General features: G+C 40.2%; 1 protein-coding gene across 7 annotated transcripts in view; it reads left to right on the top strand.

Annotated features, from left to right (window-relative positions):
* The window catches only part of GRAMD1C (GRAM domain containing 1C), a 55,995-nt gene that overhangs the window by 6,841 nt on the left and 24,216 nt on the right, over positions 1–24,938 (top strand). For 6 of the 7 annotated variants that reach the window (XR_012777280.1, XM_075512987.1, XM_075513014.1 and 3 more), the window contains exons 3-6: positions 12,952–13,036; positions 16,818–16,921; positions 18,726–18,821; positions 20,027–20,107. Coding sequence is in view for 6 of the 7 variants with exons in the window: in XM_075512987.1 (XP_075369102.1) it covers positions 12,952–13,036; positions 16,818–16,921; positions 18,726–18,821; positions 20,027–20,107 (366 nt within the window). In the remaining variant the exon portion in view is untranslated. Of the gene's footprint in view, positions 1–7,001; positions 7,162–12,951; positions 13,037–16,817; positions 16,922–18,725; positions 18,822–20,026; positions 20,108–24,938 lie in introns of all 7 variants that reach the window. The other variant, XM_075512993.1, reaches the window with a different exon arrangement.

Genomic DNA, 24,938 nt, shown 5'->3' with positions numbered 1-24,938 from the left:
GGCTAAAGTGGTTTTCTCACTTATTTTCACCCTGGAAATCCCTTTATTGCTGTTGATGCAGCTCCAAACTGAGCACTGGGGTAGATCTGACTGCCATCGAGTTTCAGACTGTTCCGAACAAAGACTAGCAGTTGGTTCCCTGTCTAGATAAGCTTTCCCCAGCTGCAGCAGTGGGAAGTTCTATATAATATGAATTATTATTACACACACTAAAGAATTAGTCTAGAATCTGAAAGTTAAGTTTAATAGATGAGGAAGAAAATACTTCAGATTTGTGTTATTTACTTATTTTGAAGTAACTGGGAGTAAAACCATCAGAAATGCAATATAGTTCAGAAAATCAGCATGGAGTTGGGTGAATGATGTTATCTATTTAATGAGAGGGGAATTCATAGCTTATGGAATGAAAGCTTTAAAAGGCAAATCTAGGAGATGGAAGTTAAGCTCTTTTTTGGCCTTTGGTTTGGTTACAGCTTTGTTGTTCAGTGTTTCTGCAAAGAAGCAGTGGTGTAACATTGTCTTTCAAATCTGCTACATGTGAGCTACTTGCATCCCTTTGGAGGGAGAGACTACAGGCAGGCAAAACTGTACAGGATGTGATTATTTAGTGGTACATTTAATTAAGTCATTAGCAGCAACTAGGAGTAGAAAATTCTCCAGGATATGTTTAAGGGGAAAAAAAATATCAAAATCTGAAATCTTTTGTCGAGGTGTAGATGATTTGGGACACATACTTACCTATCCAAAAACATAAGAGCATTCTAGACGAGTATATGGCTTTTCTGCTAATGACTACTCTGGAAGTTATATTTTGTCTCATCCTATGCAGCAGATGGTTATGCACTAATTGAGCTATGTCAAGATTCCTTGGTGATATCAGCAGTGTTTTAGAAATTACATGGAGTAAGTGGTTTATTTTAGGTATTGCTTTTTTTATTGAAGTTGCTTGCAGAGTCAGTAAAGCCTACACTTGGGATATTCATGCACAAGCTTTAACTTTGGTAATGTGTTCGGATTGTCTATTTGTTACTGCAACCTCCTAGAGCCCCTAGGGAAATGACAGATAAAGTCATTCAGGACTTCAGCTTGCTCATACAACTTCTCAGCTTCTCCTTCTCTTTTCTGCTATGCCTACCCACCAGGACTCAAGATATCACCCCTTGTTCAGAATGAGTGGAGGTATGTGATCATGAACCATGGTGTGTATGTAGCTCTGATCAGCTTGTACTGATATACATGTCTCCCAATAGCTGACCCTTTGCATTCCATTTTTGTATAAAGTTGAAGAAAAATGATGTATGGTCTGTCTTTGAGAATGGTTCAATCAAATCTGGTAGCATCTTTTAATATAGAAATGACTAACAGTGAAATCTGCATTTGGTTTCTAAGGTAGAAAAGGAAAAGATCAAATTAGATATGTCACAAGAAAAATAGTTTTGCGGCAACTGCTTGGTGAATGCTATTTTCTGTGTAATTTTAAATGCAGTAGGGCTACTCACAGGCTTAGTGAGATGACCAGTGTAATTTATACTGACACGGTTCATGTAGTTGGCTACAGTCACTACTGTAGAGTTCACCAGTCCTTGTGTAACTGCTGTTGTAGTTTGTCTAATACACTCCTACAGGTTTTCACCATAGTCCTGATCCAAAATATTTATGTATCCTTCTATGACTTGCTGAAAAGTAAATGGCACAGATCAGTTATGAAATCTGAAGTGCTAAGTGAAAGTGGACTCAATTTTTGAGAAGTCATATTTTTTTCAAAATATATCTTGCTATCACTCTTACTACAAGAGGATTGTTTGTTTCCTTCATGACCTTTTCTCTGCCCAATATTTGGGGACTTACTAAACTTAAATACAGATTGGAGATGCCAGAGTCCAGTTCTGGGAGAGTAAGGAGGGAAAAGGGCAACTGAGGTATGCCATTCTTTTGCTTCTGTGTTTAGCTGCTTCTGTATTAAGTAATGTTGGTGGGCTTTGTTGTGGGTAAGGAAGATGAGAGTTCAGAAGCAGTGTCTTACAGTTACTTTATTGTATGAGGTTGCCCCCCCCCCCCGGAATTTGTTTTCCCTATTTATTAAATGGATCAAGTAAGTCTGAAGACAAGCAGTTTGAATTTTTTTTTCATTACTTAGGCAGACTGCAGTGACAGATCAGGTGAAGGAACAGATGTTCTTAACAAATAACATTGGCTAATTGTTTAGCACACATGCTGTAGGAAGAAATATGAGTCAGATGAAACTGCTGTTCAGAAAGGAATGTATTTTTTTTATCCAAAAGGAAATCATCTTGACTGAGCTTTTAATTGCCATTGCGTCATATTAGTTAGTACACTTATGGTTGTTGAAACGTGGACAATGTAGTTACAGGACTTGAAATTAAACTGGGGAGCAGACAAATTATCTGAGCTAAAGGATAACTTGGTGTTGGGAGGGTGACAAACTAATTTCAATTGCACAATGTTAAAATAGTAACTGCAGAGTTCATACCAACACACTTGGTTTATTTGTGTTAAGTTTGTTTTAGAACTTGATGTATCAAGGGATTTGGGGGTGGGGAGGTGGGTTGTTTTTTAATCCTTTAAATCCTTAAAAAAAAAAAAAGGTGTGGGTTTTTTTCAATACTTTTAGTAATTTTATCCCCAATCCTTGTGATAAAATTACTAAAAAAATTAAAAAAAAAAAATTGCTTGAATCCTGCATCATTGAAGTCAGGAAAGTAGGTACAGATCCACAGTTTTTCCCTAAAATGAAAAGGAGTGAGGCATTTAAGACTCTTGTGAACTTGGGTTGTTCTAGTGTCTTGGGGAGAGAGTATGAAGCATGGTCTCTGGCAGAGGCATTATAGGCATAATTTTACTACCAGGTCCAAAGAAGTTATTACCAGCTACAGATGGTATTGATGAGGAAGCTGAGTAAATATGAGATTGGAGCATCTTGCCTCCTGGAAGAGTTAAAGGCACCTTAGTTTCCAGTTCAGAGTTGGGGAAGATGTTTTTCTGTGGAAGCATCCAAATCTCTTGAACTTTTTGCTTAACCTTCTTATTTAAAACTTAAATGTTTGTTTCATCCAAGCTCAGAGGTACTTGATAGTAGTTATATAAATAATTGTATTTGAAACTGAAATTATCAGCCTTATTGCTAATTGCAAACTTCCACACTCAGGTGTTTAATCAGCTGAAGGTTGTATTATCTTATAAACAGGAAATGCACTTAAATCACTTCATGCTCATGCTACTTCTGAGGCCTGAGTCACACTGGTACCCAGGCTTTGGCAGGGCCTTTCTGAGATCACTTGGAGTCCTCTTACTGTCTTTCTGATGGAAAGAAATCACCAGTGAATATTTTTCTGTATGGATTTGCCTCGCAGTATCTTGCTGCTCTTTCAACACACAGAGATTCCCTGTGATGTATCCTAGCTTTGCTTTGGGAAGGCAGAAGAGTTGCCTGTTTTTCTGGTGAAACTAGTTTCTGCTATTTACATACGTAGCTGATCTTGACAACAGAACTGTGGGCCAAGGCCATCTAAAGTGCCACCTCCCAGCTAGGTGCACAAAGAGAACCACTTAATCCTAGTGAGCAGCTGTGGCTGGCAAAATGACTGTAATTGAACACAATGAGGCCATATTTATCTTCTCCTTTTAGGCATTCAGATTTAAATCTGATTATAGGAGTGATTAAAATGCCTCAAAATGCATTTTTCTGTTTCTTTTTTCAGCTTCCTCAGTAGGGCTGTGCTAGGAGAGGGATCTCTCTTCCCTGCTGTTGAGTGAGTCATAAGCTCTATCTTCAGCCAAGTGCCCAAGGGGATCTGATGTGTAGGAGGCTGGGCCTTCAGTGAGCTAGGTGGATGCAGCATAGACACCTGCCTTTTCTCCTGTAGCTCTCAAACCGTATGTGTCTTATGATAGCTTGTAGGGACCCAGTCTTGCAGCTGGGGATGGGTGGGTGGTGCCATGTGGCAAAGAGGGGCTCCACAGCCTCTCGCTGCTGTAGTGGTTCGCGGTCTGTGCAAGGTGAAGCTGGTATGCAGCCTGCTGTTTCCTATGTAGTCCTCCTCGCTTCCAGAACGGTCCCCTACACAAACTGCAGTCCGAGCCTGACTTCATTTAGTTACTTGCAGAAATGCAGCAGACATGTCATAGGTAAGACAGATGGAAGGGGACAGACAGCTCAAAGAAAGCAGAGTAGATGGGTGCCTGCTGTGCAAACAGCAGGTAGAGAGCTCTGATGGGCATGCAAAGCCCTATATCCCTTGCCTCAAAGTGTCTGCTCTGTGCCTACGAAGAACTGAGCTCTGGGCAGCTGGCGAAGGGATGGATGGTAGCGTACTCATTTTGGGAGCTTGGGTGTGCATGAAGCATGCCCTGATCTCCTCCCCTCCCTGCTCTGGAGCTCAGACTGAGGAGGTCTCTTAGCTTAGTCTCAAGGACTTGTCTTATAAAGCAGACAATGGCCAAGGCTTGTGTGAGAGTAGATTTGGGTCCACACCGAGTTACCAGGTGTAGGTGTACTCTATCTTTAAGACTGGCGCACAGCCAGTGCATGGGCTGTAGCCTTCAGTGACGCAGAGAGGAGGAGCAGAGGAGGAGCACTGGGCATTGAGTGCTCCTTTACAAGCTGGTGTTTCCCTGGTGATGGTACTTTCCTCTGCTGTCCCCTTTGGGACTTTTGTGAACTTGAAATGACCCATGCTGCAGTCTGCCTCCCAAAATCCGCTTAGATGATAGTGATTTTAGATTGGAGCTGGGCAGCTCTACGGCCTCCCACCTCTTAAGTTTTCGTTGACCACTTGCTGCAGCATTTGTGTGCATGTTCTGCAAGGCTAGTGTGTTTCAGTCTGTTTTCCAAGCTGGCACGCAAGCAGAGGCTGGCAGAACACTAGCTGGCTCTGCTGGATGGTGTTCAGCACTGCCTCGGAGCAAGTGGGCGAGAGAGAGGGGAGCCGTAGAGGCTGCCTAAGTGTTGGCCACGGATTTGCATGGGTTGGAACAGGCTGCAGGCAGCTGGAGGAGGAGGTATGTGTAGGGGGTGTGTGTCTTCTGACTTTACATTAGCTTCATGCCTCAGTCAGTTTTATTTCTGAAATGGAGCATATGCTTTGCTCCTCACTGTACGTGTCAAACTTGAGATTTTTATATCCAAATCAGAGTTGTTAGGAAAGTACATTGGCTTCACCATTTAAAAATGCTGCAGAACGCTTATTTGCAGAAAGTAAGTACTGAATACTATAAAGCAATTGCTTCAGAATAAGCAGGGGATACTCTTAATCCAAACTATTTTTTTTCTTTTTTTTTTCAGGGAAAAGTCTATAATACTACTAATGACAAGAGGCTTTCTTATCATTGATAAGAAGGCCTGCTCATCTGTAACATGTTCCCAGCAGGCTTAGTTTTTTGTATGCTTGAAGTGTATTTCCTCCTGTGTTTGCAAAATGCATAATCAGTAGGTGCTGTTCCCTCTTGATAGAGGGTACTTACTAAAACTATATCCTGAGCTGTCATCTGGTAATGTGTATACTTAAATTGTACTTCCATTGAGTGGAGAATAGAGCCCTGTGAGGTTAAATATAGACCTTGTTGGAATAGCTTCAGCTGAACCCTATTTCAATGAAATGTAACGGTTTGTGAAATTGAGCTAATTCTGGTGGGAATCTTGAAGGAGAAACTTGGGAGAGTTCCTCACATGTTCTAAACTGAAATACTTTGTTACAAAATTCTTCCAGATCTTTTCTACTGTTTTTCTAAAGAACACTTTAAAAAAAATATCTTTAATTGGTTGTACAACTTAAAGGTATTTCTTTGGAGAACGTTACATCTTTCATCTCTGTAAACATTAGATCTTTGAGTTTTCTTTCTGCCTGAGAAGAAAGCCAAATTTAAAAATTCCTCACAAAAAATGATACTTTTGTTCTATTTCTAATTATATAACCTGATGTTAGTAGCATAGTTCCCAGTATTTCATATGATGCTAAATTTTCTTATCTGTCAAAATCGTAATTGTGACAACTTTTGTGGATTTTGTAGGCTCTTTTCCAAGCTGAGCCCCAACATGATTTGATATTTGTACTTACATAGGCAAAGCTCAAGTATGAGACCTTCTTTCCTGCTCTTGGAAGGAGAAGGTGGCTGGTGAGGTGCAGGAGCTGATCAGGCCTTTTGTGAGCAGGATTCCAGTTCAGCCGAGTTCATGTCACACTGTGGGGTAAACAGTTGTGATACAGGCCTCCCTGGTCAGTAGTCGACCAGAAGTGCTTTTCAGAAAAGCAGGGCCTTGCCACGTGTCAGGTCAATGATGGCTTGATGAGACCGATGTCCACAGTGGAGCTGGTGAGGGCTGGACTACTGTTGAGGTGCTGTGAGACACAGTACTTTTGATGTGCTAGACCCGGTCTTTAAAGTAAATAGGAGCAGTCTCCCTTTAGAAGTACCTAATTCAGTCAGTTTCATGACACTGGGTGTCAAATACTTTATAAGTGGGCATCCAATATTTCAGAAGTTCTCCATAACGAAATAGTTATGAAGAGTTTCATCCTACATGGATTTCTGGAAGCTACTGGTGTTAGTGGTAAATAATAGTCTGTCTAACGTTTTTAGAGTGCCTGCCCCTGCATCTGTGAGAACTAGTTAATAGCAATGCGCATGTTGGAGGGACTAGGGACTCTGTCTTTAGCCTTGTTTATGGGATCTCATAGGATTAAAAAAAAAAAAAACCAACCAACCAAAACAAACAAACAAAAAAAAGCCAAAAAACCCTGAAAACCCCAAACAAACCAACCCCTAGGAAATAGAGTAGCTTGAGTATTTGCTCATGACCTGTGTTTTAATATCGCTTCCTTAAAATTTTACATGCTGTATTTCCAACAGAAGAAAGACATAGTTGCACCAAAATTCTTACTGGATGCTGCTCTGCCTGTACACAGATGCCACTGAAGGAGAACTGCCATTGGTTTGTCTTCTGCTCAGTCACTAAGAAATGTTAAAATCTGTTTCTCCTTCAGCCTCTGCAAATAAGAGGGGGGCTGGGCCACAGAAGGGGACGTAATGACCCTAGCGCACAGCCCTGTGCCTGCCAGTGGCCCACTGGAAGAGTGCCCTGTGCTTATGAGACTCCCCTCTCCAGAGAAGTTAAGGGTGACTGAAGAGCAGCATATAATGAATGTAAGTAAAATAGTCCTGGCTCCTTAAACTCTTCCCCCTCCCACTGTGGCTATGAGTTTGTTTCCATTTCCTTGAGAGCATGGGAACTTTTGGAAAGCAGGCTCCTAGGGGATACAATGGCTGAGCCAACCCTGGCAACAGTTGCTTGTTTTTCTTTCTTTTTTTTTATTGGTTGACATGCCTCGTATGACCTATGAATTAAATACAACTGTGTGGATCATCAGACGTGATCAAATAGCTCCTTATTTAAAAAAACAAACCAGAAGTGGACACTCTATACACATCCAGTCCTAAGTGAACAGTGTACTGTACATAGCACAGTAAGTCACCCTAAGTAAGGTGGTGTTGCTCTTCAAGTCCTGTGAGTGGTTCTTTCCCTGTGCAAGTTTAATGTTTTTGTGCTTCAAGAGAAAGAAAAGAACAGTAAGTTACTGCTAGTAAAGCTTACGAGTACTCAATAACTGAAAGTTATTTCTAACCCCAAATTTTTCTGTGATTCTGTCAAGGAATGATTAGTGAAAATAGATCACTAACAGAGTGGATCTGGACTGTTTGCTTGTGACAGGGTAAACAGAGAATAAGTCTGACACTATCAAAATACATCCTTGCGCTTGTTTTCAGAAGAAATGAAAAACTGTGCCCTAGAACTGTGAAAAGATAAAGGAGACTGGTAGTTGCGTAGATGTGAGTTTCCACTGTGATTCTCTGCCTAAGAGCAGATGTGAGTCGGATTTATTTGCAATGACTCCTGCAATGCTACGTCTAGCTGTCAAGAAGCACATTGAAAATAGGAGGGGATTCAGAAGAGCCATGAGAATAAGTCTGAAAAAAAATATTTTTGCTAATAGATTTGAGAAGCTTAATCTCTACCCCAAAAGAAGATATGGGGTAACTTGCTCACAGTCTGGAAATAATTCACAAAGTGAAGATAAGATTAACCACCAGACCACTAGAAGAACTATCCATAGCTAGGATGGATTTTTCCATCAGTGGTGACCTTTAATTTAAGAAGGTAATTTTTTTTTTTTTTTTTTTTTTTTGTTGCTTTCCCAAAGGGAAGTTTGGTCATCGCAGCTCTGTTTTTAAAGCAGGAGCTAAATTGCGGGATAGCTGTGGCTTGTGCATTATAGGTTAGATTGGATGGTCATAATGAACTTTTCTGGACTGAAGAAATGGCTGCACTGGGGTCAACATTTCTCTGATGGAAAGGCTTGTCAGACTTGGCACGTTTTACAAGTAACCTCAGTAGAGAGACAGTCATCTCGGTGTGCCATGGGAGTTGTTCTTGTGTTTATAGATAAATCTGCCTGAATCTGTTTTGGAGTATGTGAAGTCTTAAGCTTGCCTGTCTTATACTGCTAAATGAGGCTTTCGTTCAGGGTGGTTAACTTAGCTCTCTCCTAGCCTAGTGAGGCTTTAGACTCACTGAAACTGGAGTGTTGGTTTGGTTTGGTTTTGGTTGTTTTTTTCTATTTCTCCCTTACCAGATAAGTTTCAAGAACACTTGTAGTCTAAAGTAGTCTTTTTGTATAAAATCAAACTCCTCTCTGACTGTGTGTTGTTCTTCTGGAGGCTGTTTTCTTTTTCTTTCTCCTGATGCTAAGCAGGATTTTAGATGAATTTGAAGAGGGGGGGAAAACAATGCATTCTTAAGTAGAAATGCAACAATTTTTGCCAGGATATTTAATGTTTGTTTTAATGTGCTAGTGTAGGATTAAAAAGTACTTTCATCCTAACCTTACTAATATCTCCAAATTTGTTTTCGACCATGTCTAGAAACTTCATAGGAAAGCAGAAGTCAAGCTCTTCCATCTTTGGGGAATAGCACATCAGGTGGTCTTTAAGTGGGATGTAGAGATAGTGGTGTGGATTTGCTTGCTTGTAGAGAGAGGAGCAAAGGAGCAAAGCCATGAGTCTCGTTGGCCGTATTTTGATGGTTAAGTGAGGCTTCTGTGCATAAAAGGGGAGTAGGTCGGGCAGCTTGCTTACAGGCTTGTTGGATTCTGGAACCCCATGCATTTGGCGGTAACTGGTACCAAGACTGAAGCTCAGTGGGGGGCACACGTGCATCTCTTAAAACGAGGTGACATCAGAGTTGTATTACTCTAGTGGTGAGGTCAGCTTACCTGTGTTCTCAGCTGTTTGTATTCATAGCTGTATGTCAAAATTATAGAATGCAAATTGTCAGGTAACATGTGGGTTTTGTGGTGTCTCAAAACAAGGGGAAAACACTAACAAAGCAAATGCAAAATTATTACTGTCATTAGCAAATGTTAAAAAATGTGCACACTGTTCTGCTGAGGTTGATTGACTATTTGCATGCTTAGTTATATGTGCAATCAAATAATTTCCGAATGATTAGCATTTTTGCTGTACTCTTGGGAGAAGGTGTAGCTTAATTTTCCTCCGCAGTTTGCTAAATGGCTCAAATTATTTGCAATGTCCACACTTTGAAGATGTAAATGTGAAGGGAAGCTGTTTTTTAACAGGCTTCTATTGTATAAATAACTTGGCTTAGTCCTATTTAAGTTAACATATTTTTTTCTGGAACATGACTTTATATAGTTGGACTCTGGTCCATTTCTAAACAAGGTATGAGAATCACTTGGTTATATGTCTTCAAGTAGTACATGGTTCTTGCATAACTGTCTTCTGTAAGATTTTCTGGATGAGGCTGAAGAGGTTTTTCTGCTTATGCTATTTTATGGGTTTCTGGTATATTTTGTGGCTTCAGATAAAGAATGCTAATACGTTGTTGGCTGGACTTAATAATTTTCTTAGTGATTAAATATAGCATACCCATAAATGCCTAAGATTATCCTCAGGCAAAGTGTTTCCTGATGACTTATAATTAAACTTAGAAATGTACATGTGTTAAGAGATGAAAACAGCAACTCATTTTTAAACACCTAACTTATGCCTTTCTTCTTTTAATATTTGATGGTAAGTTTTGTAAAGCAGAGGTAGCAACCTGCCTCAAGTGCTGCCACTTTAAGGAAATTGATAATGCCAATAGTGTTAATATTGTTCCTGTTGTTTCCCAAGTCCATTGAGTGATCTCTTAATCGCCAAGCCACATACTGAGCGCGTAATAATTAGAGATCTAAGTGAGCTAGTTTTCATACAAAGTAAGGAAAAGATAAGGTTAAAAAGCTTCAATGTGCTCACTTTTTATCTGCTGATTAGATAAAGATTCAGAGCTAGCTCTTCATAAATGTCGTAAGAGCTCAGTAGAAATCTACAATTAATAAGAGGATTTCTTACAGCCTATTTGTCACTTGTGACAAAGAACACTTTTAAATGCCAGCAAGGGTTTCTCAGCCAAGCTATGGCAGGCTTTATGCTCTAGAGAAATTCCATTTCTAAGTAAAACTCAAGATATCTTGAGTTTGGATTCTTGGAGCTGTTGAACTGGCTGATTCAGGCACTAAAATAACTGTGTCTGTGATACTGTAATGTTCGTATTCTCTTCCTGATTCCTTTTGTCTTGTAACCACAAAAATACTTAAATTCAGTGTCTGTATACAGCTTGTTTGAGAAAGTACTTCCATCCTTAAAAGCATGGCTGCTTAAATCATGGCTTTGTAAACCAGATGTGAAGATTGTGAACTTTCTTTTGCTCTCATGGCAGACCAGTTCTTTGTTTCCCCTTGTATGTTAGCACTGTCCTCACAAGCTCAGACCTCAGTTGGTTGAAGTACGACTCTGTCAATTGTAGGGTCTCTGGAACTACAAGTGGCAACTTTACAGACCCGAGTTAGCTTTTCACTCTTCTCCATGTCTCTTTCCAGAGTAATTGCAAAGAACTTCATTTCTCTTGAAAGTGATGCAGTCATTGGATGCCTGTTTCGGATGACCAGTAAAAAGTGGTATTTCAGGGCACGATGTGGCAAGTCCAAGAAACTATAGACTATCTACTTTGGTAGATGACATGCTCTCCAAGGAGGTTACTTTCATAATCTCAGAAATAGCTGAAATATAACTGGAAGCATACAGCTTCAGTTACAGAGGACATGTCTAACGTTGCCCTGTTAGTTGCACCTAAAACTTTCATGCTTGCTTTTCTCAGAAGGGTAGGGATGGATGTATTTTATGTCTCCCTCCCTCACTGCCTTTTTACATTGCAATGCTCAGAATATTAGTGGGCAGCAAATATGTACTCACCAGTGGTCAGACATAAAGGCTTTCTTTTATTGATGGTAATAGGAGTTAACATTAACATGTTTTTTTAAAGCTGAACTGAGTTAGGGTGACTTCGCGCTCTCCTGTGTTATATGCACTTAAACACCTGACCTTGAAGTAGCACTTAAGTGTTCTTGTGGCCAAAGAGCTCAATTCTCAAGTATAGGTAGATGACAGACCATCACAGGGGGTGTGTGTGTGCGTAGGGTGGTGTTCAGGGAACTTTTGAACTGCAAGAAGCAGGAATCTCTTCTGTGGAAAATGGCAAAATGTGAGAATCTTGATGAGGTGGGGGCACTATTGGCACTAGTTTATTAAAAGACCCTCAAGCTGATGGTAAGTCTATCTTTGTTCTGGGATTGTTTTGACAACAAGCACAGACATAATGAAAGGGTAGTGACCAACTAACATACTGCAGGAGTGTGCTAAAACTGGGTGGCTTTTTAGGAAACATGCTGCAAGGTCATACAGTCAAAAGTGGTTCTTTGCCTCCTTTCTTCTTTCTTCCCCCACCCTAAATGTAAATAGCCACTGATCTTGTGGTAGAGATGGCTTTAATGGTGAATGTCAAGTTTTGGAGTAATACAGGTGCTCAAGGAGAGAATAGCAGCCATGTACTTAAGATCTTTAGAAAGGTTAAAAAAAAAAAGGTGTAAAAGAGGCCTTTATAGTATATTTATACCTGGTTTTGGTAACACTTGAAAGTGACTTCTTCCTTTCTTAGCTATAGTCCAGCTGAGTCATTGCCTTATACAGCATTTGGTTAGGACACCCCCTAAAATAAACGGCCAACATCTGTTAAGAAAAAAGATATGGCCTTGTTATTACTGCAAAATGAAAAATGGAGCTTTTACAGCAGAATCATTTCTGGAGAACATGCTGAAGCTCTTTATTTGAATGGGAGCAGGGGCATTTGTTTATAAGAATAAGGAGTTAAAGTCCATCAAGATGAATCTTCTTTGCTGTGAGTTTACTGCCCAATTTGAATCTTAAATGAACCATAGGCAATGATCTTCTTAAATACGGGGTAAAATGTAGAACAGGTCAGAAAATCAAGAGGTGGTGGTGGTGGTGCTATTTGTGTTCACTGGAGGAAACTTTGGCCTTTATTCCTACAGGTCTAACTATAGCAACTGGCAAAAAATCCCCTGCATTGTAGTATTCCCAAAATGGTACTCTGGTTAGAAATTGGTGTTCTAGGTTGTGTCTTTGTGTCCAGCTAGTGGCCTGCATGAGGACCTGGATCTGCTCTGTCACCGCCTGGCCTTGCTGCCTCTTCATTTAGTTTGTGCTAGAAGAATTAGTCCTGGAAGGGGCTCTCGTGTCCTTACAAGTGGAGCAGGTTGCCATCATACAGCTGTAATGCCTTGTAATTGGTATCTGGCCTGATACAGGGAACAGTTTGGCCCATCCTATCCTAAATACTGGAAGCACACTCTTACATAAGCAAGCATAAAGTTACAGAGATGATCACATTTAGATACCACCTATTCATTGCTCTTCTGATGTTCATTTGTTCTTCAAGATAAAATTACACATCCAGTATGAAGACAGTTGATGGCTGAAAATAAATCTGTTTGCTTAACCTTTTACCATTCTTTGTTGCAGCTCTCAAGTTCCACTTACAAATATAGGAGTGAGGAATTCAAGAGACAGTTTTCTCATCTGCCAGACTCAGAGAGACTCATAGTAGGTAAGACGTAATCACACCAAAAGTGCATGTCTTCTGGCTAATAACTCCAGATTGCAGCAGTGCCAAGGTGTTTTTTTTATGGCAAATTCTAACTACAGCTGATACCTTCCTATTCTCCTGTCTCTGAACTAGCATCAAATACCTTCAGGGAAAGTCAGGTCCGTACTCCTCTCCTGTACTGCTTTGTGAAAAAAGACAGATTCCTTCTGGGGGTTGAAGTGAAGGAGAGGATACAGAATCCTCCAGTTCATCTAGATATGGGATGGGAGCCTCTTAATGTCTTTTCCTGCCGCTACTTTTTAGTGGGTTTTTAGACAAAACCCTTCCTGGCAGCAGTGGAGATGTGACTGACTGATAGCTGTTAGCTGACAAGCTGGAAAGAAAGATCACTATGCAGGGTCAGGGTGAGCACTGAGCATATAAAGTCAACATACGTGCATTGACGAGCTTGTGCGATGCAAGTGCGAGAAGAACAGAGGTAGAGTTAAATCCTGAGAGCATTTAATTTGTTTTATGTTCTTTCCACCATGGACAACCAACTTGGTACCTCTTGCAGTGTTGTAATCATTTATTTTCTATCCTGTGAGTGTCTGAGTCCTCTTTTTTTACTTTAAGGAGGCAGCTACTCATGGCTGAGTCAGTTGCCGTAGATGTTGGGGGAGGAGGGAATGATTCCATAGTTGTAATGGTTTGGTACTTGGATACAAGGGTAAGGGATGTTGCTTCAGTGACCCTGTTAAGTAGGTAGAGCGTCCTTAGCAGAAGCTTTTCCCTTGCTCCCTGGAACTAAGCCTAGACCCTTGCCCTAGGCACATTGATTAATGTGACTTCTGGGATTGAGTGACACAGTGGGTGCTTGTAATTTAAAAGACTCTTTTCAGAGACAAATGCTAGCTATGTGGTATGAGGACAAAAAATTCAGTATTTAAGTGTGTAATTCCCATCAGCCATCAGAGGAGATCATTGGAAAACACAAACCAATCTTAATTTTATCCTGACTTACAATGCTGTGCACTTGGATGGATTTGTCCACATGGTATACTGAGGGCAGATAAAAATGTTTTATGCCCCACACTGGTCTGTGCAGTTGTAGTATTGCCCAGGCTAGTGCTGAGCATGAGGTACATTATCTGGTGCTGTGCAAATCTATTAGTTCTGGGTTGGCTCATGCCTTGAGCAGAGGTTTTTCACAGCCCAGTATACCAGGTTAGTTTATCCATAGGTTGATGACATGGGTGCAGGCATAGAAGTACAGCTCAGCTGGAGGAGCAGAGTTGATGAGAACTCTGCATGGGGTGGGAGGGGAGCAGGTGGCAGAGAATATCAAACTATGGTGCATAACTTCTTGGCACCAAAATGTTCGTTTTGAGCTCTGACTCCCTGTTTTGCACCTTACCTCCTTTGCGTGCAGTGATGCACCTTATTCCCTCTTTTATCACTTGCCTTCCAGGTAAGCCTGCCTGCGGTGCCTGAGCATTGTGTAACAAATACAGTGTCCAAGAACTGGCTGTTGTTTTTATACAAAAGTGGCATTGTGACTGTTTAAAGTTCATGTCCCATTTTATGCAACCTTTAAGGAAGTGAATATTGAGAGGCTGTCAGTATATGCTTGCAGCATGCTGAGTTCCTTCCAGGGTAATGGAAGAGAAATCAGAGCTTTCACTTGCACAGAAACAGTTAAATCCCTGCATCCTTTTCTAGCCTCAGAAGGAGGCAGTTATCCTCTGAAATGCCCTCTGCATTTTTAAAATACTTGAGTTCAGTACAGAAGTAAACCAGAAGAAAAGGATATTACTTCAAAGCATTGTTTTAATGTTTCTCCTTACACAGGATTGATGTAGAAAGCCATGGAGCAAACTCTGAAGCACAGTTTCAATGAACAGACTGCCAAGGACTTGAAGAAAGATTTAGTAATGGGTTAATCTCAACAATGTAGCACCTGCTCCATCAGAAGCAAAGTCATTACTTTATATACATTTTTTTTACCCCATAAAAAGCAGTGCTCCTTTGGAAGGACTTTTTGCGTCCTCCAAACAAAGAGCTCTTCCTGTGCTTGTTGCAGAGAAACTTATCACAAGCTTTACAGTGCTCAAAGAAGCAATTACTTGCTGCTGTTCAAAAGAACTATAGCTGCTCCTGTTCTTAACTTAGCTGTTAAAAAAAAAGCAACTATTCCACTGTAATGAGTACTGTATATAAAGATTATATGAAATATAATTATTTTCTTATAATGAAAGAGAAATTACTTAGACTTTCAAAATGGGAGTTTAAAGGAGTGCCACTAACTTTTAATTTGTCTGAAAATGTTGTTTACAAGCAGCATCTTAAGTTACTGGATCTGAAAACTTAGAAGGAGAAATGCTAATCTTTCCCTTTTGTTTTGATATTCTCTTTTGTTTGGGTAGGTCATGGTGTTGCTCATCACTTGCACAGTGCTCCAATATTTATAGGTCTGAATCCCTCTCCCTCCCCTAAACATAGAATTTGAATGCAAACTTCTTGGTAATGCTTTCCGCAAGTCCTTAACCTCAAAATTCTGCTGCCTTCCCTCTCCCAGCATTTTGGTATCTGACTTCTCTTTAAACATGCACTTACAACTTCTTGGTTTGGATTTCTTTAAGTTTATGTAATTCTGTTTGCAGTTATGTCTCCAAGGGCTTGTACGCATGCCTCGTGCTTGTTGCAAGAAACTTTATTTCCACTTGATTGAGGGGAAAACCCAAGAGAATTTTAAAAACCATAATAAAAGCTGCTGTAGATGCAGACTTAATCTTGAAGTTAGGATGGTGAGGGACTCCTGAACCTCTTGGTACTTGAACAAGAACTGTATTAATCTTCTTGTTGTACATAGAATCAAAATTCTGGCTCAGACAATACCAGATACAATGCCTTTCAAAATAACAAAACTCTTTCATACCTCTAAAGTTAAACTCATTAACATCCTGCCTGAATAGGTGCATTCTGAGTATTTTCTGTACATAAGGTAACCTTCTTTAGGTTGGATCTTCCAAAAGGGGTCAGTCTGTCTGAACTTTCTAGCAGTAGTACTTCTGAAAAGTCTTTTTGTTTGAATCTTCAGGCTCTGAAATTATGAAAGTTCTCTCAAAGAGGTTTTTAAAAAGTGCAACCAAATCATCTGCTCTTGTTCTTAATTAGCAGGTGTCTGATGATGGGTAATTGCATTCTAGATGAAATCTGTTTCTCAGTAGGGATGTTTCAGCCAGAGTCAGTATCATAATAAAAATGACAACTTCTGAAAATATCCCCTGCCTGAAGAACTAGATAGCTTCAAGCTGCCTTTTAGTGTCTCGCACTGCAGATATTTTAAGCTAGTGATAGGATCTGTTTAGTGGAAAATTATTATCTTACTACAACATATGAACTACCATTATGTAGGAGTTGACAGTATAATCTGTTATACTGTAAAATGTTTGTGTATTCTGTTGTTTAGGTGCTTTGAAGTTTGACTTATGAATACTTCTCCCATGTACTCCTGATCTTGCCTGATACCTCTTCTCTGAAAATATAGGATAATGCACAGGGGGTCAATACGTGGAGTGCTGTCCTCACACAGATACTTCCATCAACTCTGGCATTAGGGTATTCCTAGAACAATGGTCTGGATGCAACCCAGTACAAGTCTACCTTCACAGACTTTTGAAGGGTGAAAGAAATAGCTTTTTATTTGTATTGTAATACCCTTATCTCATTTTAAGTTAACAGGTTTGGGTCAACTGAGCTGCAATAAGTGAGTAAACTTGCTCTTGCTCTCTATATGTAGATTACGCCTGTGCACTCCAGAAGGATATCCTGCTGCAAGGACGCTTGTATCTCTCTGAAAACTGGCTCTGTTTTCACAGCAACATTTTCCGATGGGAGACCACAGTAAGATCTCTTGGCTCACTTGAATCCCACCTCTTCTTTGTCCTGTACTATCAGGATATTAGAGTCCCTCAAACAAATCTTATGCTGTCAATCTCATGCTAGTAACTTCGCACTGAAAAGAAAGAGCCTGCATCCCTGAGTGGAAATGCAGATCTGTTGCTCTGTAAAATGAGAATAGCATTAGAGACATGTGAATGCTGAAGTAAGCCTGCTCAGTCATTCAGCATAGGAAGGAGTTCAGGAGTTATGCTGAAGTCAATCCTTTACATTTCTGGATGACTGTTTGCCTCTCCTTACCAAGGAGAGTTGCTCTATAAAGGGATGTAACACGTAATGTTCTCCTGTAAGACCAGGAGCATGATACAGTATATGGTGTTGCCCTGTTCAAGAACTCTCCAGCATTGAACCTTAACTTGGTTTAGTCTCACATATAAATATATATCAGCATCTGAGAATAGCTGAAGAGAATCTCTAAATGACCTCTGTAAGTTCTTATATTGTGGTCTGTAGCTTTTGAACAGTATGAACAAAAGTAGATATTTGTGACATGTTGGCCCTCTGTTTCTGTCAAATTAGGTAAATGAGTTAAAATTTTTTCATTCAAGCCTTTGTTGCATCTGCTGTAGAAATAGCATGAGGCAGTGAATGAGAAAGGGAAGGTAACCTAGTTAATAGGTGATGGAGATGTGTCAATGTTCTGCAGCGATGAGACTGCTCATACCTTAACTTAATATCTTAAATTCTACTCTGTGTGCTCTGAAGTACACAGGACAGACAACAAATAGCTCGTGTACTTTAGACAAAGAGGGGGTATAGAAATGCTTAACTGAAAACCAAGCTTAATTTCATCAGATGGATTTGATGATTGAATGTTTCTTATTGTAGACTTGAGATTAAAAAAAAAAATTAAAAAACTCCCTCTGAAATGACATCCTTGAATATATAAAATATTCAAAGACTGATTTTTTTCAGCCAAAACAGCATACATCCTGGTAACTTGTTCCTGCTTGCCTAGCAGAGTGATATCTTAAGCGATATCTTAAGGCAATCTGAGCTCATCAGCTACAATGGTAGAGACAAGTTTTGTGATCTCCTTAGCAGGCTGTGTTGACGCAGACAGAGAGAGTAAGTGGAGGACCTTCTGTACACACAGGAAAAAGCAAGATCCAAGTGTATGTTCTTCCTTTCTCTAAGCTAAACAGCAGCACAGCCTTCAAGGGAATGGGGTAGGCCGAGTGGAAATGACTTGTTGCAGCCAGTCAGACCATGCTTTTCTAAACAGAAGCATTTCAAGTACTAATATGCAAGGCAAACACACCCAAGCAGGAAGATTTCCTTGCAGTGTCTGGACTGCAAATAAACCTCTGTGAGAAGTTTGCAGTGTAGTCCATTTTGTGAGATGACATAAACAAGATAGTCTTATCTGATCTATGTCCTGCCTTATGTATAGCATACCGATTGGGATTGGCTTTCAGGTCTGTGGTTTGTATGTGGCTGGGATTGTGCCCTTAATCCTCAAGTGTTGCTGGAGGAGTGGAAGGAAAGAGGAAAGAACTACTTGCTTCCCTAGTCCTAGTATGAAAGAAGAGGAAATAACTCTTAAGTTGTCTTAACTTGCTTCTACTTTGAAATGCTTGCTGTTAAGGTTAGCAAGTGGAGACAGTAATTGCCTTTGTCATCTCAACTGAATTGCATCCCAGGGTTTTGGGTTAATCTGAGTTCCTCTTGCATGTTCTGTGACTTTGCAAATTTTTAGTCTTAACAGTTATTTTTACTATGCCTTATTAAATCTGTTTCTGCTTAGATTTCTATTGCCTTGAAGGATATCACTTTCATGACGAAGGAGAAGACTGCTCGGCTCATTCCAAATGCCATACAAATAGCAACAAAAGGGGAGAAGGTGAAAAAATCTGTATTTAAATACTTTTTTCTTTTTTTTTAATGATAATGTCCAGGGCATAGCACTTGTTGTAGTTTTAAATTTGCATAAGTAACTTCTCTGTAAAATCTTTGAATGTGATTAGGATTAGAAGACAGTCTTGGTGCTTTGGTCCTTATGTATATTGGCTTGATAATTCAATTTTAGTTTGATTGCAGAATCCCCTACTAGTGTTGATGCAGTAACTAGAAAGTAAGGGAGTTTTTATCCCAGTGATTCTCAAAGGAAAGCCATTTGAAAACTAAAAGTTCAGGGCATGAATTCAGAATGTGTATCCTTGAGTTTGATATTTCTGTGATCTCACTGGATTTAAAGTGCCCCTGGAAGAAAATTGCTGAAAACAAAAGGACTGTGATATCATGGGTTTTGAGTCATGGAGAAATCTACCCATAGAACATGCAATTTTGTGTGCTGGGTAATGTAGTTTTTGCGTGTGTATTTGAAAAAAATGAAAAGTGTGATGCAGAATGTTCTTATGTGCAACACACTTCACGATACTTCTTCTGTAAATGCCTTGAAAATAATAATTCTTAGCTGGATACAGAGAATAGCTTTCCGGGGTGAATCTGGAGCTTGTCTTTGTGAAGGGACTGCGATTCCTCATATTTGGCTGTTCCCTCTCAATTTATTAAATATTAACTTTCATCATCAAGGAAGACAAATGTCTTTCTCTGCTAACAAACTTTCAAATGGGAAAGATTTTAATACTGCAAATGATGCATCTAATTTGATCTCCTATTTTAATTTCACGTCTTCTCATGTGAAAAGATTAGTAAAAGGAATACGTGGCAAAAGGATGGAAAGGGATGTGGCCTGTAAGAAATAGGCATATGCATCCCTGATTTGTTCTACCTCCTATTTGGAAGTGGGAGAAAGATTTAACTGTGTATTTAATTGAGGGGGAGTTCTTCCTTTATGCCAAAGGTACAAATGATTGCAATTGGGTGCCCAGAAGAGAAAGTGTCTTTATATTCTATGTGGATATTGGGGAACTAACTCTTGCTTATTAAAAGTGATAAAAAGCGTGGAGTGTGAGGAATATGAACCCAGGTTTGTTGAGTGTGAGAGGAGCATGCCATTGCTGAAAAATATTCAAGATACAAGAAAGCATTCTGGTTTTCTCAAACACCTGCAAGTGAGCTTTTTGCACCTTGTTTTTCCTGCAGTTTTTCTTCACGTCATTCAGTGCAAGAGACAGAAGCTACCTCAGTATCTTCCGCTTATGGCAGAATGTGTTGCTGGATAAGGTAAGCTTGTAAGTGCTGGTACCTGTGGTTAAGTAACAAAATAATCTTTTTCTAATGTAAGCAGATGTGTCTTTGGAGAATAAGAGACTTCCTTTTAAGAAGTTAGCTTTTACTTTCTGACACAGAACTCTAACCTGATGTTCTCCTTTGGCTCCTTGTACTTTGGATCCCAGATAAACTTCTCATACTGCCATCTACAACTTTGCTGTTGATGGAGCATTTTGTCTTTGAAGATAGGCTGCATGCTTCTCTTCACTACCAACTCAAGCAGATATTACTAAATTGGCATGCATTTGCTTCACATTTTCTATGGCTAATTTGTGATCAAAAAGGCAAGAGGCTTTTTCAGTGAAGGCTTTTTTTTCTTTTTAAGGAAAAAGCCAAAAGTCACCTTGTCAGATATGTTAGCTGAACCTTTGCCAACCAACTCATTACAACTCCTCTGACCTTGAATAAATGCAACAAAGGCAGGTTGTATGATATGGAAGTGTATTTTGGCAACTTCTGCTAGTTAGCTTGATTTATATTGCAATTTGTGGACACTTAAGCTAATCTTTTTTTCTAAAAATGTACTTACACTTCTGCAGAACATCACTGTAAGTAATGCAGTTTTTGTAAACCAATTCCTTCCTGTTTATGACTCTTGTTGTTTAAATATTTCAACACAGTTGCAACCAAATGCTGAAATATCCATATATAACTCTGCACTACAATGGTCCCCAAAGGCTTAAAGCTCTTGCACTACTTAAATGTAGTACCCACACAAGTTTTTTGTTAGATGAATTTTAGGGCAGACTAGAGGCACTTTTTGTCAAACAAAAGCTGAAAATAAAGGAAAGTGCCCCTTAAGGCAAAACTAGTGTTTCCTGCAAATCTCTTAGCCCTTACATCAAATACTAGTTAACCATAATGTCATAACCATCTTGTCTTGAATCCAGCAGTAGCACTGCAAAAACCACAATATACTATGTCATCTTTTGACTGGAATGTGCAACTGGAACTAATCTTGTTTTCTTTTGCTAGGCAAAGTTTGTCAGGAATGGTAATTAACTGACATGGTTAGTTTGTGGTGCTGGAGAGTGAACGTATGAGCATTCAGGTATACAAACTTATCCAAGGGGCTGGAACAGAGGCAACAAGCTTTGTGCTGTTCATTATTAGTTTTTCCCATGCGTTTCTACTCTTTGCCACTGAAATTATGTCCCATTAGGAACAATTTTTCACTTCAGAGCAGTAACTGAAGGATAGATATGAACGCAGAAGGCATGGACTGCATGCAAGATGAGATTAATTAAGCCGGCAGGTTTTAGGGACCAGTGCATCTGGGTAGCTTGGGAACTCTCTGTATTCTTTCTACCTAATCTTGTTATTAGCTTTCTTGCATCCTCACTAAAGTATGTTGAAAGATAGAAGTCCGTTATGTTAATTTCTGCTTGGAGTTCTCAGTTGTAAAATGGAGCATTGCTGTGAGGTGTATGTAGGGCTTTTTAATGTGGTATGTTTGGAGCTACTTCTTGAAACAGGATTTCTGTTAGGTTAAGCTCCTGCTTCTGCAATGTAGTAGTGACTTCTGATTCTCTGCTAGAATGAGTTTGAATCACCTCTGTCTGCTTTATGATTCTTCACTGCTTAACCAAACCAGATCAAGCTATAGAGGGGTACTGAGGAGGTGAAAGTAGAAACTGACGCTGCTAGAGCTGGATCCACTGACTCCACTACCGTGACAGCTGTCTGCTGACCCGTTGCTAAAAGAAAGCCCTTGGTGCATCCAAGCAGTTTTACTGCTTTCTCCCCAACTCCCCATGGCAGGGACAGCATACACTTGAAAGATCTTATATGTCTGAGGCTCTGGCATGGTATGCAACACCCTGAGTATGTGCAGCCTGGTGTTTCTGGGCTCCAGTGGTCAAAGGGATCCTGTCAGAATTTGTAAGGCTTGTGACAAAAACCCCAAATCTCACTCTGGAACCAGTTCCAAAAGGAGCTGGTTTTAAGGTTTCCTCTGCAAATAGCTATGCATTTTAAAGCCTATGGGTAATTTAGTTATCTGGAGTACATCTGCTAGACCTGGAGGTGACATCCAACTGTTAAATTATGAAATAAAGTCCTTCTGGTGTTGTCAGAAGTATAACTCTGCAGCTCTCACAGTGCTGGTTTGCGCCACCTGATGGTAGATAATCCCAAATTTGCAGGATTTGGATCCAGGGGATTGGAATTGCGTTTGCTTCAGTCATGTTTGTGCAGAGGTCACTTTCAGTTGCTGGCTCTGGCCTCTTCAACGCTTCCTGGGCATAGATTTCATGTTACGAGGTCTCGCCTCTGAAGAGTGACCCATCTGCTTTACCTGATATACCTTAAGGTTTCACCCTCTGCAGAACTTCTCAGTAGGGTCAGCATGCCCTTTCCCAGATCTCCATCTTGTGGCCATTCTGCCTTGTACTTCTTAAGTATCACATGTCCTAGACAGTTGAGCAAGTAAAGTCTGCCTTTCCATTACAGATGACTTGCTGTTTACCTTGCACTGTGTAACAAAAACAGTAAATGGTTACATGCTATTCCATGTCTAGCCTTACTTAGGCCATCAAGATGCTCTCCCCCAACTTTGTGTCGCTGTTCTGATAGGACTCCTGGTCCCCTTAGCTGAGTTGTAATTCCCTAGCTCATAGCTTCTCCTTCAGATCTTGCTCAGAGTACAATACTGTGCATTTGATGCCCTTCAACTTTGGCTCCTCTGGGAATCAGTGGGTACCTTCCTCTTAAGATGGTCCTTTCTAAGACTATTTTTTTGAAATGTCCATGTAAAGACTTTTTTTCTTTCAAGGAAAATTCCACTTTTTTCTATTCCTATTCCAAAATGTGCTTAGAGTGAGTCTCTTAGGCTTTTACCTTGCCATTGTTTTTTAAATGCTCCTGGCCAAAGGGGAGGCATCATGGAAAATAAGGAGTCATTAATGTAGGTCTGGAAGAGACATGACACCGGTCTTGATAAAACAGATAGCTGCTTCCACATCCACTGAGGCTTTCAATAATACATCAGTTTATAAAATCAGCCAAAATTCCTGTTTTGCAACAGACTTTCCAGATTGTTAAAACAAGTTTACTAATGGCTGCTATTGACAGTAAGAGCAATGCCATTTATACTTTTGCTTTATTCTCCTAAAGTTTATGGGTGTCAAATATCCTTCCTGTTTAAAGGGGAAGGAACAAATTAAAATCTAATTAGGCAGGTCATTCAAATCCCAAACACACACAGTGCTCCTTATTTCTAATGGAACAAGATCTTAACTTAATCGGTCTCAATTCCTGTGAGTCCTCTTCCTTAGAGTCGGATTTATTTTCCTATTCTTCTTCTTATGCTTTGGTGGGTAGAGATTTGCACCTGCCTACAGAGACATTGTAGCAGGTAAGTCTAGAGGTGTGAGAAGGGACCAGAATTTCTGATGAGCTGGGCTTCTTGGGGCAAACATCTACCAGGACAGCAGTTCTGCTTTCCCCAGCAGCTTGTTAGGGAAGGCTGTGAAAGAGATGTTTATTTGCACCTTTGTGTGCAATGAGGGTTGTTTTAGAGATCAAAGAGGGCTTGGGTTGATTCTGACCTTCATGTTTGGGCAGTTCGAGGGGGAGTTTGCTGTTTTCCCTTGCGAACAAGTGATCAGACAGAATTCCACATCCGAGTTGCCTGGTGGGAGTGTGGCGTGTGGTGGGGGGTTGTCTCTGGAGTAAACCTGTATGGAGTGTCTTGTTCTTATTTCTGCATCTGTCCATAGGGGGTAAAAATCGGCGGCTTTGCTGATGTCAGTGGTATTCTGTAGTATTACTTGTGCCACACCACTGCTTTGTCTAGCATGAAACAAAGTATTGATGTTTTATGCTCCTGATTGAAAAGACAAAAATGTGTCCCAGCTGCTTCTTGCAGCCTTTGTTTTTGTATACAAAGAGAACTGAGGAAAAACCCATCACCTTGAGCAGGCAAAGTAATTCATGTTTAGATTCAGCCTTTCAAGCTTCAGAGCTTCTCAAACCATCCTCTCAGAAGCAGAAGTCTGACCCAGAAAATTTGTGCTGCTCTTTGCCTTCAGAACTAATCCTTTCTGATACAATAAAGCAAGTCTGGTTTGATCTTGGGCTGTGACCATTAACAACTTATTATATCTAGCTGAGCTAGGAATAATTGAGCAGAGCACGAGAATTCTGTTTTAGAAGCAGAAGTTGGTAACACTGACTTCACAAAACCACAGGGAACAGCTTTATAGATTCCTAAAATGCATAGCTTAGTTTCTCTGCTTTCCTCAAGCCATTGAGCTCTCTGTACAAGGGCAGTCTGATTTGCCCACAGACTGGTGCAGAACGTGCTAGTGAATGTAATTAGGGACATTAGCTATTTCCCAGGTTATTTTCTTATGACTGGAAATAAAGGCACTGGCAATACTGGGCAACAGAAATGAAAGTGGCTTTGTTTCTGCCCTTTAATTTCTGGTTGAAAGGTGTGCTATCTAAAGATAAGCCTCGGTCGTATTTTGAAACCGTGTAATGCCTACTGCTGGTTTTAGCCATTTAATGAAAACAGCTGTAGGTAGTTGTATGTGATTATGAGTTTACTGCTCCAAAGTACGGCATGCCTGCGGAAAGTGAGGCTGTATGTTGTATGTTGATGCATGCGTGTTCAGCACTGCATCGCTTTGCAGAGCAAACCCCCATGGCAGGGGGAGGCTGGCATTAGCTGTTACGACCCTTGCTTTGTATGTGTGTCTTGTGTTTTAATGTTTATTTTGTCCTCGGTAGGATTAAATACCTTGTAACTGATCTCTACCAACAGGATGCTTGTGCCAGC

This window comes from Mycteria americana, chromosome 1 (assembly GCF_035582795.1).
Source record: "Mycteria americana isolate JAX WOST 10 ecotype Jacksonville Zoo and Gardens chromosome 1, USCA_MyAme_1.0, whole genome shotgun sequence".
In the NCBI taxonomy this organism is placed as follows: Eukaryota; Metazoa; Chordata; class Aves; order Ciconiiformes; family Ciconiidae; genus Mycteria; species Mycteria americana.
This window is presented reverse-complemented; position numbering and strand designations above follow the sequence as displayed.